The sequence below is a fragment of the Scyliorhinus canicula genome, chromosome 4 (genome assembly GCF_902713615.1).
Source record: "Scyliorhinus canicula chromosome 4, sScyCan1.1, whole genome shotgun sequence".
Classification (NCBI taxonomy): domain Eukaryota; kingdom Metazoa; phylum Chordata; class Chondrichthyes; order Carcharhiniformes; family Scyliorhinidae; genus Scyliorhinus; species Scyliorhinus canicula.
Genome location: NC_052149.1, coordinates 191,550,553 through 191,571,468, shown reverse-complemented (window position 1 = coordinate 191,571,468; position 20,916 = coordinate 191,550,553). Strand labels below are relative to the sequence as shown.

General features: G+C 46.0%; 1 protein-coding gene across 3 annotated transcripts in view; it reads right to left on the bottom strand.

Moving 5' to 3' along the window:
- phykpl (5-phosphohydroxy-L-lysine phospho-lyase) overlaps positions 1-20,916 on the bottom strand; it is a 116,304-nt gene that overhangs the window by 6,413 nt on the left and 88,975 nt on the right. For all 3 annotated transcript variants that reach the window (XM_038795756.1, XM_038795755.1, XM_038795757.1), the window contains exons 9-11: positions 19,165-19,319; positions 18,996-19,085; positions 115-245 (exon numbers count right to left, since the gene is read on the bottom strand). In XM_038795756.1, coding sequence (XP_038651684.1) covers positions 115-245; positions 18,996-19,085; positions 19,165-19,319 — 376 coding nt within the window. The remainder of the gene's footprint in view (positions 1-114; positions 246-18,995; positions 19,086-19,164; positions 19,320-20,916) is intronic.

Below are 20,916 nucleotides of genomic sequence, written 5' to 3'. Positions count from 1 at the left end.
TCCTATTTGTTTTCATTTGAAGATCTGATAAAGGGATGGCTAGTTGTTAAAAAGCTATGGCCCACTCGAAACATTGTTACAAGAATGTAACTAATTCCTTTTTTAAACACTTACCAGTAAGTATTCTGTCAATTTTTTCAACCAGGTATTGAGCATCCTCTATGGTGAAGCACATTGGAGGTTTGAACTTCAGCACGTTTCTATCTGGCCCATCAGTGCTGAGCAAGATCAATTCCTTCTTCAATCTAACAAGAAGAATGAAATTCAATTGTTTCAGTGTCTGAACAAAATGCTGCTGCTAAACAGTGTGATTGCTTTCCTGCTACATTCAATCTGCACGAATGACCCTGAGCTTCTGGTTGCCTACTTTATTCTGCCCCACACCCACTCTGTCCTCAGCCTACTGCATTGTTCTAATGAAGCCGGCAGAACTGCACCTCGACCTGCTCCCATTTTTTCCCATCAGCAGATGCTGGTAATTATTCCATTGTCATTTACAACCCCGATAGACCCGTCTTTTGTTTCTTGTCCATTATGACTCCTCCCGCCGACCAAAAAGGTGTCAGGAATAGTTGCCCATTTGTACCTGACCTATGCTGCTCTTGATGCCTTTGACTGGAAGCAAGTGTTTGGATCTTAGGGCGGCACGGTGGCGCAGTGGTTAGCATTGCTGCCTCACAGCCCTGAGGACCCGGGTTTGATCCCGGCCCCGGGTCACTGTCAGTGTGGAGTTTGCACATTCTCCCCGTGTCTGCCTGGGTTTCACCCCCAAAACCCAAAGATGTGCAGGTTAGGTGGATTGGCCACGCTAAATTCCCCTTGATTGGTAAACAAAATAATTGGGTACTCTAAATTTATTTAAAAAAAGAAAAAGGGTTTGGGTCTTATTTAAAATATTCAGAATGATGCTGCAACATTTAGTTTGCACATTACTAATTTTAAATCCCGGCTTTGGGTCCCACTGATTGACTTAGATCAAAATTAAAAATGAAAGTTAAAGCCTTCCTGAGGCAAGATTGAGTGCTTTAAGGCTTTGTGAAGGGAACTTTATTGCAGCCTGGTTAACTCGATTAGTCCCACATTTTGAGTCCCACATTGGGCAATGGATTTTTTTCCTGAAATATTTGTCAAAAAATATCTTTTGACTTTAAGGTCTTAAACTAAATATTACAAGCAATAATCCACATTGGAAGTTGTGAATCTCATTTACTGAATTGTCAGAAGCATATTTTACAGCTACTGAACGAAAGGTGGACTAGATACAAGGACCTATAATTGGTTAAGGGCTGCACATACCTAAAATTGGTGACTTGAACTACATTGTTAGCCAGTGTCAAGCCAACGTGCTTGCTGTTAATGTTGCCAATTGATACTCCGACACTGAGGCTGCCACTGAGCATATGCAGGAAGTGATTTCCTTACCGTTGCAGTATAAATAAACAGCATTTCCAGTCCCATTACCATTCCCTTTCACGCATACCACCATCTCTTCTGTTACTTAATCACTCCGTCTTCCAGCCCATCATAAACCTTCCCATTTGTCATTAACCTGCTTTTTCACTTCCTCTATAGTTGGTTACAATTTTTTATATCTCTAATATTTGCCAGTTCTGACAAAAGGTCAATGACCTGAAACATTAACTCTGTTTCTCTCTGCAGATAAGGGAACAGGATGGGTAAATGATTAGAATTATTTGCTCATGTGGAGGTTAAATGCTGACATAGACTAGTTGAGCCAAGTGGCCTGTTTCCATGTTGCAACAACTACAGCACTATTTCTAAAAACAGTTTCTTGGAGTATATAATATTACTTTGAATCATCAATGAAAGGAACACTGCTAATCTTTTATACCAGCAATTCTAATGTAACTGATCATTATAAAATAACTTGTTTCTTTATTTGTAGAAAGTGCTGGAAGTGCTCAGCGGGTCAGACAGCATCTGTCGAGGGAGAAATGGAAGAAACTCCAGTTAATGGCCTTCCATCAGAAGTGATCAACTTGAAACGTTTATTCTGTTCTCCACAAATGCTGCCTGATCTGCGCTTTTTCTCCAGCCACTCCACTAACGGCCAAAGCACTCAGCAATGTTTTGGGGGTTGAGCTCAAGAAATATGGACAACGTTTGGCTTTGGCTCTTAAAAGATCAATCGAGGAGGCCTTGGACTTCATTCGTTCAGCTCTCGAGATCAACACCCTGACTGTTGGAAGCACAAGGAGCCACAATCAAGGGCATGGTGACTGCATTGTCTGACTATAGCGATATGATTACCTCCTTGGAGTCCGGCCTTGCCGTTGTTGATAACAGCGCATTAACGTCTAAGCTAAACAACCTGCAGAACAGACCCAGAAGACAAAAGATTCATGTTGTGGGGTTACCGGAGGGGATTGAAGGCCGCACTCTACTCAGTACTTCTTAATGATAATCTTTATTGTCACAAGTAGTCTCACGTTAACACTGCAATGAAGTTACTGTGAAAAAACCCAAGTCGCCACATTCCGGCGCCTGTTCGGGTACACAGGGAGAATTCAGAATGTCCAATTCACCTAACAAGCACTCCTTTCGGGACTTGTGGGAGGAAACCGGAGCACCCGGAGGAAACCCATGCAGACACAGGGAGAACGTGCAGACTCCGCACAGACAGTGACCCAAGCGGGAGATCGAACCTGGGACTCTGACACTGTGAGGCCACAGTGCTACCCACTGTGCTGCCCTTCTCAGACTTGTTCTACAAAATGGCGGATGGGAATGTACTTCCAACCCCTCAGAATTAGACTGGGCCCATCGTTCACTTCAACCCAAGCCTCGTTCTGAAGATCTTCCACGTGCAGCAATCGCAAGGTTTCACAGCTTTAAGGAGAAAGAGTTGGTGCTTCGATGGGCAAGAGAGCACTGGGATTTTACGTGTGAATCAGTTTACTCCATCAGATTATACCAGGACATGAGTGCTGACTGAGCCAAGAAAAGGGCCGCCTTTAACAAAGTGAAATCTTCCCTGTGCAAGAATGGAATCAACTTTGGGATGATTTACCCAGCCGACTTCCAAGTGACGTTCCGTGAAAAATACTTTTTTGGTTCGCCACAAAATGCAGACTCCTTTGTCCAAAAGCGCAATTTGTGTTGCATTTAATCTGATCTATGGTTTGAACAGACTTCTCGTGCCTGTTGTATGCGTTATTTGCTTGATCACCGTAGTTCTCTATGAGGGATTTCTACTGTTCGCTCTTTCAAAAACCTATTTTCTTTTTGTTTCGTTATGACCATTAGGCACAACTTTGTCGCCTTCATGGCTGTCATAACCCCCGTGGGGGGTCACAGTATAAGGACGATCAGATTCCCTGTGACCTCCACAGAATATGAACTTCCCTGGTAACTGGAGGCAGGGTTTCCCCCTTAACAAGGTGAAACCTCACCAGTATATAAACCCCGACCTGGGTGCAGGTTGGGGAGGGAGACCCTTCAGGGAGTGGAGGTTATTGGTTGTACATCAAAATAAACCCAGTCAAGGGCAGCATGGTAGCCTAGTGGTTAGCACAGCTGCCTCGCGCGCTGCGGTCCCAGGTTCGATCCCAGCTCTGGGTCACTGTCCTTGTGGAGTTTGCACATTCTCCCCGTGTCTGCGTGGGTTTCGCCCCCACAACCCAAAGATGTGCAGAGTAGGTGGATTGGCCACGCTAAATTGTCCCTTAATTGGAAAAATAATTGGGTAATCTAAATTTATAAAAAATAAATAAATAAATAAACCCAGTCTTTATTTTCTACATGCTTGTCTATGCTTGCTACTTTGGCAGATTCTACATTGGAGACGGGAATAAAGCAGAGCTGCCTTTGGTGCCGAGGGCTATGCACTGGACCCATCTGTACAGGCCTCAAGAGGCCTTGCATCAGTCTGCCGAAATGCCGCATATTGGAAAACGAGCCATTTTAAGCAGGTATTGGTGACTGGGGGCAGTATGTGGAACGCTTGCAAATTCTTTTTCAAACAAACACGATCCTGGGGGACGAACGGCAAACTATTGTTTTGCTGATGGCTTGCGGAGGGCTTACGTGCAGCCTCATAAAGAGCCTCACCCATCCAGATGTGCCGAATTCTCAGTGGTTTGCTGTTTTAGTGGCCCTGGTAGGGGAGCATTTTGAGCCAAAGCCTCCTTTGATCGTCAGGTGTTTCCATTTCCATAAGGCCTCCCAGGGTCAGTCGGAATCTACAAGCGACTTCCTGGCCCGCCTCTGGAAATTGGCTGAGACATGTGAATGTGGGGCTGCGCTCAACTAGTCCTTGCGAGACTGATTTGTCTGCGGAACCCACGATACTGAAACGCAGAGCAAACTACTGGCTATGACTGACCTGACCTTGCAGCACCCCGTGGAAACTGTGGAAACCGCACTCTGCTGAGAGAGCCCGGAACAAGGGGTCCAGGAACTTCAGGGAATGGCGATGTTGAGTCTTGGCCGCTTAAACATTCACTGCTCGACCTGACCCGGGAAGCGGCCCACTCCTTAGACAACGACGACGGTGCCTATCACCAACTACACTGCATGGCTTCACTCAAGCCGTCCCAATTCAACTGTCGTTACAGGTGAATGGGCATTCCATCTCCATGGAGTTCAACACAGCAACAGTGGTATCCATAGTCAACCGCCGTACCTTTGACCAGATACGTTTGGGCATCCAGGCACTGACCTTCGGGACACCAATGTCCACCTCGCCATGTACACAGGAGAGCCGCTGGCAATTGCAAATACCTCCATTGTTCCGGTTGAATATGGCAGCAGATGGTACATGTACCATTGGTGGCCGTCCATGGCAGTGGTCTGAGTTTGTTGGGGCCTGATTGGCTGCGCCATCACCAGTTGGACTGGCAGAGGTTTGCCACATGTACCTGCATGGCACTGAAGGTGTCCTGGCTGGCTGTCCGTCCCTGTATCAGGAGGGTTTGGGCAGCATTAAAGGGTCCATGCCCCACATTAGATTGGCACAACCATGCCATTTTCACGCCTGACCTGTCCCTTATGCTGCATGGTCCAAGGTGGATGCAGACCTAGGCTTCCCAGGGGGCATGTGACGCAGTGGTTAGCACTGGGACTGCGGCACTGAGGACCCGGGTTCGAATCCCGGCCCTGAGTCACTGTCTGTGTGGAGTTTGCACATTCTCCCCATGTCTGCGCGGGTTTCACTCCCACAACCCAAAGATGTGCAGGTTAGGTGGATTCGCCACATGAAATTGCCCCTTAATAGGAAAAAATGAATTTATATTGAAAAAAAGTAAAAATAAGAACTGGACCTTCCTGAAGGCCCAAAGATAATCCGCCCCATTCAAATTTCCAACTGTGCAGCACCTTGTCCCCCCCCATGGCTATTTAAGAAAGGACAATGTTGAGACTGGTCCTAGGCCCAAGCTGCAGCCTTCAAATCGGTCAAGAAGCAGCTGTCATCATCCCTCTGCTGACCCATCCAATCTTGTTGCTGTGTGATGTTTCCCCTACGGGTCAGGGATGTCCTCGCCCACTGAATAGACTATGGATCGGAACGCCCCATTGTTTTTGCATCTCAAGCTTTGGCGGGCACCGATAAAAACTACGCGCAAATCAAGAAAGAAGGTTGGCCATTGTATTGAAAGCAAGCACCCGGGAAGGACATAAAATCCAAATTTAGCAGTACATTGGGGCAGATCTAGCAAAACGCAGGGCCGAATTCAACCAAGCGAAGTTGGCCCTGTACAAGTACGGGGTACATTTTGCTATGCTGTTTCCAGCCAGGCTCTGGGTCATGTACCAGAAGAAAGAACATTGCTTTAACCTCTTGGAGGAAGCCAATGAATTTGTGCGAACCAACAGCTTGGACAAGGGTCAGACATGGCAATGATGAGGGTTGGACAGAGAAAAACTGTGAAAGAATTAAAGTTTCCAGGGAGCAGTCTCAGATGGCGGAATGGTGAATATAAAGTAACTTACCTCGGGAATTTGTGGCCTTGTTTCCAGGGAGCAATCTCGGATGGCGGAGTGGTGAGTATAAAGTAACTAACCTCGGGGATTCGTGGCCTTGTTTCCAGGGAGCAATCTCGGATGGCGGAGTGGTGAGTATAAAGTAACTAACCTCGGGGATTCGTGGCCTTGTTTCCAGGGAGCAGTCTCGGATGGCGGAGTGGTGAGTATAAAGTAACTAACCTCGGGGATTCGTGGCCTTGTTTCCAGGGAGCAGTCACGGATGGCGGAGTGGTGAGTATAAAGTAACTAACCTCGGGGATTCGTGGCCTTGTTTCCAGGGAGCAGTCACGGATGGCGGAGTGGTGAGTATAAAGTAACTAACCTCGGGGATTCGTGGCCTTGTTTCCAGGGAGCAGTCACGGATGGCGGAGTGGTGAGTATAAAGTAACTAACCTCGGGGATTCGTGGCCTTGTTTCCAGGGAGCAGTCACGGATGGCGGAGTGGTGAGTATAAAGTAACTAACCTCGGGGATTCGTGGCCTTGTTTCCAGGGAGCAGTCACGGATGGCGGAGTGGTGAGTATAAAGTAACTAACCTCGGGGATTCGTGGCCTTGTTTCCAGGGAGCAGTCACGGATGGCGGAGTGGTGAGTATAAAGTAACTAACCTCGGGGATTCGTGGCCTTGTTTCCAGGGAGCAGTCACGGATGGCGGAGTGGTGAGTATAAAGTAACTAACCTCGGGGATTCGTGGCCTTGTTTCCAGGGAGCAGTCACGGATGGCGGAGTGGTGAGTATAAAGTAACTAACCGCGGGGATTCGTGGCCTTGTTTCCAGGGAGCAGTCTCGGATGGCGGAGCAGCGAGTATAAATTATAAAGTTTCCTCGTCTGCTACGGGGCGACACCGCATGCTACAACGGAGGTCGCTCCAGCCGAATTACTGATGGGTCACACCCGGTTGAGTTTAGTTATCCCGCGGAAGGTCTGCCAGATCCAGGTTGGGACCAAGGCTGCCGCAGGACGAAGCACGCCATTACGCACATTCGCCCTCGGGGATCCAGCGCACGTGTAGACAATTTGTGAAGGGGCCCTGTGGATCCCTTGGTGTCATGTTGGTCGAGACTGGACCAAGGACACAAGTAAAATCGACATGTGGATCATCTCCACAGCCGCATTCCTGAATCCTTGGACCAAGTCCCGGAGGTACTGTCCATCATTGTGTTCACTGGCCCCGCTCAAGCGCTCGGCGCAAAAATGCGCGGTGGGGGGGGGGGGGGTGGGGGGGGTGTGGTGGAGTGTTATAACCTTCATAGAGGTCTCGGTATAAGGACTATCGGATTCTGTGTGACCTCTACGGAATATAGAGGTGCCACTGTGCAGCCCATGGCATTCTAAGTTAAATAAGTCTTTTACTCCCCAGTTGGGAATCTCCCTGCTAACAAGGTGTGTTAGTTTATGGGGCAATTTTTTTTTTGTTTAAATTTAAAATGGCCAATTCTTTTTTGTAAACCAATTAAGGGGCAATTTAGTGTGGCCAATCCACCTACCCTGCACATTTTTCGGTTGTGGGGGTGAGACCCACGCTGAGATGGGGAGAATGTGCAACTCCACACGGACAGACACCCAGGGCTGGGATCGGACCCGGGTCCTCAGCGACGTGAGGCAGCAGTGCTAACCACTGTGCCGCCGTGCCGACCCATTAATGGGAGTGATTTTAAAGGGTCTTCTGCTGCTCATAATAGTTTTAAAAATGAGCTTAGAGTTTGTGTTGAGTTGTGTTCTGTTATTTGTAGGTTTTAGGTTATTGTTTGCTACCGATCCATTTGCTTTAGGGTATGGTTGTACTTGACTCTGACGGTGTATTTGGATTGGGGGGGGGGTTGTGTGGTGGGTTTTAGTTTCAGTTTGTTGAAGGTGTCTGCTGGGCTGCGTTTGTCGAGCCATCTGACTTGGCTCGGTGGCCATCTTGGGTTGGCCTTCTTGTTTTGCCTTCTCAGAGCTCCTTGTTTAACATCCTCCTTGGCAATGGCTGCCAATCTGCCAATCCGACTGAATACCTGGAAAGTTTGGGGTTTAAATGGCGCGGTTAAACGGTCAAGTTCATTAGAGCCTAAATTCCGATTTGTTTTTTTTGCAAGAAACCCATTTATGCATTAAAGATCAGACCAGCTGTGAATGTTTTTTTATTCACGTTTAAAAAAAAATTATTTAGAGTACCAATTAATTTTTTCCAATTAAGGGCCAATTTAGTGTGGCCAATCCACCTACCCTGCACTACTTTGGATTGTGGGGTGGAACCCATGCAAACACGGGGAGAATGTGCAAACTCCACACGGACAGTGACCCAGAGCCAGGATTGTGTGTTGTTCCTTGTGTCTTAATAAAGCTCGTAGTCTCAAAGTTGGAGCAGATGCTTTATTGTGAGTTTGTTCTGGCTTCAGAGCTTAACTTACAGCTACCTCAATGCTGCCTGCCTGTCCTGCTGCCAGTTGTGTCTTGCTGCCAGTTCCCCCTTCTGTGAAGTGTGCCCTCACTTCCTGTTCCTCTGTATTTATAGCTCTCCCGTGTCCCTCTAGTGTTTGCTCAGTTGTATTGCATCTACACAGATCTACAATCACCACATCCCCCCTTTTTTCTTTACATATTTTCTGTACATCGTTAAAGAAAATTGTACAAATCAGTTAGATTACTTATGATATGTGTATCTATACAAGTGATGGTGCTATTGCATATTTTACAAAGCCAATTTATATTTATGAGCCCAATCTTAATAAAAACATTTATGAGTCCAAACTTGATGAATTTGTTCATTGCGTTTTTTCTTTTTCTTTGTTGACGTGGTGATATTGATATTGCAACTCCGTTGTGAATGTTGTCGGTGTTCTTGTTATTTTAAGTAACCAATACGTCATCCCGAGGTGTTTGAATGGTCGAACCACTGATGTTGACTGACATGGACTTTTTGTTTGTGCTTGTGGTATCGATTTAGTGTGTCATCTGCCTTGAAAACTGGTGTGCTTGCTTGTTCTGGAGCAGATGTGAGTTTGTGAGATTCGTTGTCATCCCATGGCATGTTTGTAGTCTTGTCAATGTTTTGCAGTGTGCTGTGGCATTGTCCTTCATGTGCAGAGTTGTACCTACCATTTTGTACAAGTCGTAGTTTCATTGTTGTTGTTTCTGTCTTTGATGTTTTCGTTGTTGTTCGTGTTGCTGTTTTTGTCGTTACTGTCTTTGTTGTTTTCATTGTCGTTCTTGTTGTTTTTGTCATTTCTGTCTTGGTTCTTGTGCTTGTTGTTGTCTTTGTTATGCTTCTTGTTGGTTTTGTTGTTCTTCCTGTAGGTTTTGTTGTTGCTGTTGTTCTTTTTTCTGCAGTGCTTCTTGCGATTTTTGTTGTTCTTATCGCACTTCATGTTGCTTTTGTTCTTGCTGTTGCCGTTCTTGTTTCTGCTCTGCTTCTTGTGGTTTTTGTTTTTTTTGTTGTGCTCAATGAGTGTTCCGTGTGGATAATTTGAGTCATTGTCACAGTTGTTGGTGCGATTGTCCTTTGTGGAATCTGTTACATTGAACGTTTCGTCTCGAGAATGGTGAGAATGATCTGATGTTGCATTGATGCTGGTGACATCAGTTATTTGTGGTGGATTTGATTCCTCTTCTTTGCTTTCTTGGTGCTCCTCTTCTGGAGTCAAATTCTTCACGATTTCTATTGACGTGGTCTCTCTGGACTCTTGGTTGGCCCTACTCTGTGCTTCTGTACAGACGAGCTGAGAACTGTCAGTCTCGCTGTGATCCTGCACCTCCTGTATGTCGAGTGTGATCACCTTGTCACTGTTTTTGCATGCAGTGGGTAGATTTACATTGTCTTCTTCTTGATTATGTGAGCTTGGTAGACTTCCATAGTCTGCTTGCGGTTGCTCAGGTACGGCGGGTTGACCTTCATGGTCTTGTTCATGCATGGTGTTCGCTAGGGAGTGTTTGCTTGCTTCCATTTTGGAGTCTTTCAACGGGCTGTCTGTGGAGGCTCGCGTCACTCTCTTTGTGGAGTCTTTCATCACTCTCACTGTGGAGCCTGTCATCGCTCTCTCTGTGGAGTCTTTCTGTGCTCTCTGTGTGACGTCGTCTTCGTCTTGGGTATTGCTGTCATCCAATGTATCGACGATCTGCCATGGCACCATGGTGTTGGATTAATCTACCACGAGTAGAGTCGTGTTGAGCTTTGCGACCGTGTTGCTGATGCTGTGATCAGCATATCCGAATAAAAACAAATCATCTTTTTTTGCTTCGGATTGGTGCAGACTGCTTGTTCCAGGGTGCTGTGAGAGTTACTTTCAACTGCTGGTGTAAGTTCAGGCATTTTTTTGTCTTTTGAGGTAAGAAAATTGGGTTTTAAAGCTTTAAGTATCTTGTTTTTAATTTTCGGGCATTTCCCTTTTAAGTGGGCATGGTCCGGGTCCTCAGACGTCATGACACTCGTGACGTCAAGCGTAGGAATCAATTGCGCATGCGCAATTCGGCCTTTTTGTGTCCACTGCGCATGCGTGGCTTGCGCAGAATTTCGTCCTTTGTCGCCCCGAGACTGTAAAATGTGCTCCGACGCCATTTTACAGCGGATTTCAGCGTTTTTTCTTTCTGAAAAGTTTAAGTTACCTTTTCCTTTCGATCTGAACTAGATTTCAGCGTTTTGTCTTTGTGAAAAATTCAAGTTACTTCTTCCTTTTGATCTCAACTGGATTTCAGCGTTTTATCTATGTGAGAAGTTCAAGTTACTGTTTCCTTTTGATCTGTACTTTTCACTCGCGATTTCTAGACTGAACCCTTTCTGTTCTGATAGTGATTGTTTGAGTTTTGTATCACTCAGTCCCTGTGCAGTTTGGCCTCTGAGCATACAGTGCTGTTCAAATTCCATACAGTACTCTTCAAATTTTTTTAGTATTATTTGTAAGTTGTTGCTGTCTTCAGCTTTCGAGTATTTAAAGCCATTATATACTTTTCTAGCTTCATGTCCTGCGATGAGCAGTGCTATTTTCATTTCGTCTGAGGCTGCTGCTAAATCATTAGCTATGATATATATATCGAACACTTGTTTAAATCTTTTCCAGACATTACTCTCATTACCAGTTAAATCCAGCTGAGGTGGGGTTCCAACCCACATCATCGAATAAGCGAGGTCTTCCCAAGTCGAATGCCCGGTAGGAGTTCTTCTTGCCATTTTGGTCTTTCTGTGTCTGTAGCTGAGTAATCTTGTAGTAAGCGTCTGAAGCCACTCCTGGGTACCATGTGTTGTTCCTTGTGTCTTAATAAAGCTCGTAGTCTCAAAGTTGGAGAAGATGCTTTATTGTGAGTTTGTTCTGTCTTCAGAGCTTAACATCCAGCTACCTCAATGCTGCCTGCCTGTCCTGCTGCCAGTTGTGTCTTGCTGCCAGTTCCCCCTTCTGTGAAGTGTGCCCTCACTTCCTGTTCCTCTGTATTTATAGCTCTCCCGTGCTCCCTCTAGTGTTTGCTCAGTTGTATTGCATCTACACAGATCTACAATCACCACAGATTGAACCTGGGATCTCGGTGCCGTGAGACAGCAGTGCTAACCACTGCGCCACCGTGCTGCCCCTTTTTATACTAGTTTTAATAGCAGGGTCAGAGGCATGCGATTTTAATCAACAAAAGATGCTAATTCTCCTCATCCCAGGTTGTGGCTGACACAAACAGTCGGTATATAATCATTTGCGGCTCCCTATTAAACACCCCAGTAGTTCTGGTCAATGTCTGTTTCCCTAATTGGATTGATATGAATTTCATCAGATCTTTATTATCATCCCTCCCCAACCTCAACACAAACCATCTCATTCTAGAAGGTGACCTGAACTGTGTTCTGGACTCAAAAATTGCATTGCTCAAAACCCAAATCTTTTGTCCCCTCTTGGCTCAGATGGAAGGGGTAGACCTCTGGTGTTTTTTTACATCCAAATGACAGGGATTTCTCTTTTCTCTCTCTCATGTTCACCATGTGCACTCTCGTATCGATTTTTTCATTCTAGATTGGGCAACCATTGGTAATGGCACCCCACACTTTGTTGATCTTTTGTTGGAGTCCGGCCCCATCCAACATCCGCCCTGGAGGTTTGAATACTACTCTACTGACCAATTTTAAAAATTTTGCGAAGGTCCGACTCCATCTCCCCTTCCACACTGTAGGAGGCCCTTAAGGCCATCCTCGGGGGGAGGTGGGGGGGGGGATTATTTCTTATAGCGCACATGTGCTAAAGATGAAGAAATTAGAACAACACCATGTCTAAAATTCTCTGATTAGAATTACTGCCATGCCCGCTGTTCAGCCTATTTGGGTTTAGGACTTGCTGGCAGTTCACTCTGGGGTACAGATGGACCTTATCGCCTATACCTCATTGATAGCCCGGAGGTGGAGACTACTCGGTTGGAGGTCTCGCACTCTGCTTAGTGCCTCTGACAGGTCAGGGGACTTTTAAAGAAGATGCATTTTTATTAACAAATTTTCAATATAACACCTTTACATCTATATACGTGCAATAGTTCACATTATTTCAACCTTCCAACATCCCATCAAACCCAATCCCCATTATGTTCCCCCCTCCAACATCTTTAGGAAGCTTAGGAACATAAGAACAGGAGTAGGCCATTCAGCCCCTTGAGCCTGTCTCACCATTGAATGAGATCATGGTTGATCTGTGGCCTAACTGCAAAAGCCTGCTTTTGGCTTATATCCCTTAATATCTTTGCTTAACAAAAATCTATCTACTTCGGATTTCTAGCTTCAACTGCTGTTTGTGGGAGCGAGTTCCAAACCTCTCCCACTCTTTGTGTGAAAAAGATCTTCCTAACGTTTTCCTGAATGGTCTCGCCCGAATTTTTAGACTATGTCCCCTAGTTTTAGAATCTCCAACCAGTGGAAATTGTTTATCTTTATCCACCCCGTCTTTCCCTGTTAATATCTGAAATACTTTGATCAGATCACCCCCTCACCTTCGACATTCAATCGAAAGTCGGTCTAATTTGAGTAATCTCTCCTCGTAACTTAACCCCCGTAGTCCAGGTGCCATTTTTGTAAACCTATGTTGCACTCTCTCCAAGGCCAAAATATCCTTCCCATGGTGGGACGCCCAGCACTGCTCACATTACTCCAAGTGGGGTCTAACCAGAGTTTGTATAGCTGCAGCATAACCTTGGTGACTTTGTACCCCAAACCTCTAGATATAAATGCAAGCATTCCATTAGCCTTTTTGAAAATTCTGTGCACTTGTTTGTGGCATTTTAAGGATATATGCACCTGAAAACCCTAAGTCGCTCTGGACATCCACTGTACCTAATCACTTTCCATTTAGAAAGTACTCTGCTGTATCCTCTCTTGGTCCAAAATGGATATCCTCACACTTGTTGAATTGAATTCCGTCTGCTACAAATTTGCCTTTTCACCTAGTCTGTCAATATCTCCTTGCTGTTTTATGCTATAATCTAGGCTAGCGTTTCTCAAACCGTTTTTCCTGGGACCCACTTTTACCAACTGGCTGACCTTCAGAATCCATGCCGGCCAGCCTTCGCGACCCACGCCGGCTAACCTTCGCGACATAATATTCTTGCTTCCCATTAATGTGACAGGTGGGTCCTTGGTCCTCATCATCTCACTTGCTTTGTCGTTCACTGTTATATTTCTGCTCAGTAATTCAGCTGATAGGGCAGCATGGTGACGCAGTGATAGCACTGCTGCCTCATGGTGCCGAGGTCCCAGGTTCGATCCCGGCTCTGTCACTGTCCATGTGGAGTTTGCATACTCTCCCCGTGTTTGCATGGATTTCGTCCCCACAGCCCAAGAGATGTGCAGGTTAGGTGGATTGGTCACGCTAAATTGCTCCTGAATTGGAAAAATGAATTGGGTACTCTAAATCTAAAAAAAAGGAATTCAGCTGATGATTTAAATTCTTGCTGCATCCTTGCTGCATCCTTTGAAAAAAAATCAAGAGGTTTGTCCTCCGACTCTTCACTTTAGTCTTCAAATGCCTCTGAAGGTTTTAGAGTTTTAAAATTTAATTTGCCAGGCAAAATTAACATTGCCATACCTCAAGAAATCATCTTTATACTGCTTTCTTCCCATTTTCCGTTTCTTATCATTGAGTTGGTCACCAGGGCCCTGAAGCTCTGGGAAGCAGCTCACATACTGCTTTGTCCTGCCATGGACTCTCCTGGAAGCTCTCTCCAGCAGATTCAGTTATTGGATCCTGGCCTGTTTGTGACTCTGGCCCTCTCTTCTTTATTACAAAATGATCCATCTTCAGTTCTTCTTCAAATAGTCCTATTGCTTACAGCTACAAAATGGAGGAATTGCTCCTCTAACTTTGCACCCAAGGCACAGACGTACAGGGCACGTGACGCCAGCGTATGTGCTGGGCATGTGACCTGCTCTCTGTCGCTGCTTCTGGTGGCAAGACTCCAGTGTTGGCATTTATAGGCCATTGCGGCCAGCATTCTCAATTTAAAAACCGGTCGTGGCTGGCATTGTGAAAAGCCGGTCGTGGTCTTTTGGTGCTTCTCCCACGATCGGGAATGCCACGATCAATCCTCCGCAGCACTCCCGACACCCGCCTGCAACCCATCAGTGGGTTCTGTCCCTGAGTTTGAAAAACCCTGATCTCGGCTGTCTACAATGACACCTAATTTTGTAGCATCAACAAATTTGGATATAAGCAGGGGTTGGGGAGGGGACGGTCTCAGAAATATATAAGGAACTGATAGAGTGGGAAGGGGTTCCAATTGGGGAGGTGAAAAGGAAGTGGGAGGAAGATCTGGGTGGGGAGATGGAAGTCGAGTTATGCGAGAAGGCCCTGAGAAGAGCTTAGCCTGATCCAGTTCTAGTTGGTCCACAGGGCTCATATGACTGTGGCCCAGATGACTAGGTTTTTTGAGGAGGTGGAGGACAGGTGTAGATGCTGTGGGGGAAGTCCTGCGAACCATGTACATATGTTTTGGGCGTGTCCGAGGCTGAGGGGATTTTGGCAGGGATTTTCAGATGTCATGTCAGAGGTCCTGGAAACGAGGGTGACTCCGAGTCCAGAGATGGCAAGGTTTGGAGTGTCGGAAGATCCGGGATCCCAGGGGGGGAGAGAGGCTGACGTTTTGGCCTTTGCCTCCCTGGCGGCCTGGAAATGGATTTTGCTGGGATGGAGGGACTCGGAGCCTCCAAAGTTGGGGGTGTGGGTCAGTGACATGGCAGGGTTTCTTAGGCTGGAGAAGATTAAGTTCACCTTAAGGGGTTCATTACAAGGGCTCGCTCGGATGTGGCAGCCGTTCATCAACTTCTTCAAGGAGAATTGACCGTCAGCAGGAGGTGGGGCGGGGTGGGGGGGGGGGGGCGTGGGGGAGGCATGGAAGTGACAAATAAGGGCAGGGAATCTAATGTATGGGTAATCAGAGTTTAGGGCTGGGGGAGTCGGGTATGTTATTGTGGGGTTTTTGTGTGTGTTGGATCTCTCTGTTGTTTAAAATTATTAATGCCTCAAATCCAAATTCCAAAAACAAATTTGGATATATGACTTTCCATGCCATAGTCCAAGTCATTAATGCATAATGATTGAGGCCCCAACACAGATCCCTGTGGTACACCACTAGTCACTGTAATTATATGTATATTGACTGGGATGTAAAGAGTTAACAAGTTAATGATAATGCTTCTTACCACTAGAGGGAACCACAGATCAGTCATCATGTGACTCGAGGATACTGGGATTTGATTAGATGATTAGGAGTTAAGAGTTAGGAGAGAGCTGGAAGAGTGTCAGGCATAGAGAGCAGTTGTATACTTGAGAGTTCTGTAAGTTAGAGATAGCATAGTTTTATAAAATAACCTTTTACTTTAAGAATGTGAACCTTAGTTAGTAGTGTAATAAATTTATAGTTTTGTTTGTTCACAAAGCTTTTGTGTTCTTTATTCAACACTACGCATCTGAGCTATCCAGGTAAAGCAGAATAGAGAATACAACAGTCACCTACTGCCATTTAGAGTGTTTACCCATTGCCCCCACTCTGTTGCCTGCCACTCATTCTCTATCCATGTCAATAATTTGCCCTCAACTCCGTGGGCTTCCACCTTAGTTAACATTCTCTAATGTGGAACATTATCAAATGCCTCGGGAAGTCCATATAAATAACATCCATAGACATTCCCCAGTCCACCACCTTACCTGTACTGTCCCAGTTTTGAGGGTGTGCTGTATCGTTTGTTTTAAAAATGGAAAAACTCTGATACAAATATAATTTTTAAAAATTCTAATGAATTATTATTTACACCCTAAACCTATCCCATCCTGGAATAAAGTGGAAAGTTCAAAGTATACCCTTTTACAACCTGACATTTTTAACACTACCCTGGGACTTAGAGACTCTGTCCACTGGCATCATAGTTGTCTTCACCATTGTCACTTCTTCTTTAATCTTTAACAACCCCAGGCGACACAGTGGTGCAGTGGTTAGCACTGCTGCCTACAGCACTGAGGACCTGGGTTCAATCCTGGCCCCGGGTCACTGTCAGTGTGGAGTTTGCACATTCTCCCTGTGTCTGCGTTTCACCCCCACAACCCAAAGAAGTGCAGGTAAGGTGGATTAAGAACATAGAACATACAGTGCAGAAGGAGGCCATTCGGCCCATCGAGTCAGCACCACCAACTTAAGCCCTCACTTCCAAACTATCCCCGTAACCCAATATCCCCTCCCAACGGTAAGGGCAATTTTGGACACTGAGGGTAATTTATCATGGCCAATCCACCTAACCTGCACGTCTTTGGACTGTGGGAGGAAACCGGAGCACCCGGAGGAAACCCACACAGACAAAGGGGAGAACGTGCAGACTCCGCAAACACAGTGACCGAGCGGGGATTCGAACCTGGGACCTTGACGCTGTGAAGCCACAATGCTGCGCTAATTGTGCCCGATTGGCCACACTAAATTGCCCATTAATTTGAAAAAGAATTATTGGGTCCTGTAAATTTATAGGGAAAAAAATCTTTAACCACCCCATCACCCAGGCCTGTTGTTTGATCAGATGACTCTCCATTTCACCCTCTATTTAAAGGGCACAATCTAACCAAATTGCAATAGAGTCCAGTGTCGAGCACATTTAGCTGGGTGCTTCCCGGTGCCCACAGCGGCAAGAAACACCACGCAATCTAACAGGACTTTGTTACAATCCAGGGCCTCGGCGGAGAACACCCAGCATTGAGGAGCTCCGCTTGCATTTTTAAATGGTGCCCCAATCTCTCGACTCCCCAAAGTGACCCCAAAATTACATGAACTGGACACCCCCCTGGCGAGAGAAAAATGCCAGCATGGCACCTTGGTAGGGACCAGCATTTAATGGCATTCACCGGAGGTTTCCTTGGTGACGGGGTTAGATCCCAAAGCCTCGGTAGATCAGGCAAGCTGCATATTAGAGTGAGATTAGCTGCTTTTATTGTGTAGATTTGCCAAATTCTGATCCCGCCATTTTGGGCGGGATTCAGATTGCGATGTTTCATGAGATCCCATTAGATTTTTTTCTGATTAAATTTAGAGCACCCAATTATTTAATTTTATTTTTTTTCCAATTAAGCGGCAATTTAGTGTGGCCAAGGGCAGCACAGTGGTGCAGTGGGTTAGCCCTGCAGCCTCACGGCGCCACGGTCCCAGGTTCGATCCCGGCTCTGGGTCACTGTCTATGACTCTATGACTGTCGGTGTGGAGTTTGCACATTCTCCCCGTGTTTGCATGGGTTTCACCCCCACAACCCAAAGATGTGCAGGCTAGGTGGATTGGCCACGCTAAATTGCCCCTTTATTGGAAAAAACTAATTGGGTACTCTAAATTTATTTGTTTTTAAATTAGTGTGGCCAATCCACCTAACCTGCACATCTTTGGGTTGTGGGAGTGAAACCCACACAAACACTGGGAGAATGTGCAAACTCCACACGGACAGTGACCCAGGGCCGGGATTCGAATCTGTCCCACGTGCTGCCCTTAATTTGAATTGATTTTATTTTATTTATTGTCATCTGTACCGGGTACAGTGAAAAGTATTGTTCTGCGTACAGTCCAGACAGATCTTTCCATGCCATTATTTCTGTAAATGTTGGGGTCGATTTCAACATTATGACGTACGAAGGGAAATTAAAATTGTGCAGCTCAGAATTCACAGTATCAGCTGGATTTGATGATGGTCCAAGGGATAAAATATTTCCTGTGTTCAATATTGTCCAGTTTGCTGCCTGTCAAAGAAATAGGGCTAGATTCTCCGATCGCAGACATCGAGTTCGGCGATTGGCTGGAGAACCTCCGTTTACGCCGGAAATGGTGCCGTTTTTGCGATGCTCCGCCCCCTCAAAAACAGAGTACTCGGGTAGTTCGCCGCACGCCGTGTGGACGGCCTCAGGGCATCACCGAAGGCTCTCACCCAATGCTCCGCCCCCGGTGGCCCAAGTCCCTGACGGCGTGGGACACGGTCACACTGTTTGGGGACCTCACGTGGCGGCTGCGGACTGAGTCCAGCGCCGCCACAGTCGGGGGTGGGGGGGTGGGGAGAAGTTCCGCTGGCAGAAGGGGCTTCGGCAGGGGCTGGAGGAACTGGTGGGAGGTGGTCCGGGCTTGGCAAGGCTGGTCACAGGGGGGCAGTTTTTGGCAGGCCATGTCCGCATGTGGCCGGCGCCATGCGGCCACGGACCCGGCCATTCTCCGGCTGTATCCGCAGGTAAAGCCGGCGTCTTTACGCTGTGCGGCTGCTAGCCCCCCACCAGACTGAGGATTGGTGCGGGGGCGCCGCCGACCTTTTGGTTGTAAGACCAGACGAATCTTGCAGACATAGCTGCACGATCGGAGAATCCAACCCATAGTCCCAGGTTTGAGGCTTATAACAGGCTGATAGGAATACCTGAGCATCACTGGCGATAAATTTAAGATCACGGCTGCAGAGATATGCTAGCGTTCAGCTAAACTCCGCAGACAATATATTTGAAAAATTAATTATGAATTTTAAGGTTTGTTTTGAAGACCAGAATTTCTAAAAAATGAATACAACAATCATACTACCTTGTAATTAAATACTGGGCTTCTTCTGTGGCAGGCGTCCTCTCCTGTCGATTTTGTACCAGCTCTACTCCGATAAATAAACCAATGCCCCTTTAAGTACAAAAGTGAGATATATTATCCTTATGATTCCAGGTTGTTATTTGGAATTTTTTATTGGCGGATTCAATACCTGACATCGCCGATAATTGGATGTTTGGCTTTTTGCTCATTTAGCAGATTCAGCAAGTAGGTACCGACTCGTGTAGCATTCCCACGTAGGTCTTCCTTTTCAATGACTTCTAAAACTGCAAGCCCGATTGCACAGGATACTGGACTTCCTCCAAACTGTAATATATCAATGACAATCTAATAAAAACATGTTTGAAAATGTTATATCCAGCATACATCCCTTCCACCTCAATAATATAACTGCTTGCAGCCTTCAAATGTGAATGTTAATTTTAACACAAATACCGAATTGTAAACCGAATTACATCTCAACACTGATTAACTTTCAGCAATTCAGCTTTTGGCTCGAGATCCTTTTTAATCCTTTTGCCTCCTTTCTCTCCTGCCTACATTGTTGGGATGCAGTTTCAGTTTCTAGTATCTAACCCAAATGTCCTCTTCTGGATGCATATTCACAAAAATGCACACATAGAACATAGAACAGTACAGCACAGAACAAGCCCTTTGGCCCTCAATGTTGTGCCGAGCCATGATCACCCTACTCAAACCCACGTATCCACCCTATACCCATAACCGAACAACCCCCCCCCTTAACCTTACTTTTTTATTAGGACACTACGGGCAATTTAGCATGGCCAATCCACCTAACCCGCACATCTTTGGACATAATTGCAACTAAAATGGGAATATTTGTTTATAGGTTCTTTTTGTGTACTGTATTTCTTAGTTTGAACATAGCTACCCTAGTGACGTAATCATACATCATGCAATCTGGCTGAGGAGGAGGGAACTATTAGGGCAAGAACCTACTTCAGAGGATCTCTGTTCCTCGAGTCTCCAGTTAAAAGTTCCAACGAGGGCTGAAGAAATGAGTATGTGTTCCTGCCCTGCCTGCCAGAAATCTCAGCTGCAAGTACCTTTAAGAAATATACCATAATCTTCTGCAATTCCACACTGAGAATAAGACTTCTTTATTTAAACTGATACTTATAACATCTAAATCTAAGGAATAATTGTACTTAACCAGAATACAGTATAATTGGGGGCAGCACAGTGGCGCAGTGGGTTAGCCCTGTTGCCTCACGGCCCTGAGGTCCCAGATTCGAATCCCAGCTCTGGGTCACTGTCCGTGTGGAGTTTGCACATTCTCCCAGTGTCTGTATGGGTTTTGCCACCACAACCCAAAGATGTGCAGGCTAGTTGGATTGGCCACACTAAATTGCCCCTTAATTGGAAAAAATGAATTGGGTATTCTAAATTTATTAATAAAAATGCAGTATAATTGGGGTAGCCCTAAAGATTTGACAGACCTCACTTGGTATCCTTTTATTTATGTAATAGGGGTAGACGGGAACGTCGAACACAGGCAGATCAGCCATAATGTTATGAAATGGTGGAGAATGTTCGAGGGGCCGAATGGCCTGTCTGCTCCTGTTTCATATGCTCGTATTCCACAGTTTATACTGCAGCTGTTTGTCCCCGAGTTCTCAAAGTTGAAACTATTTCAAAGGGTATAAGAATCTGATCATTTGGATACACAAGGGCAGCACGGTAGCATTGTGGTTAGCACAATTGCTTCACAGCTCCTGGGTCCCAGGATTGATTCCGGCTTGGGTCACTGTCTGTGCGGAGTCTGCACATCCTCCCCATGTGTGCGTGGGTTTCCTCTGGGTGCTCCAGTTAACTCCCGCAGTTCAAAGATGTGCAGGTTAGGTGGATTGGCCATGATAAATTGCCCTTAATGTCCAAAATT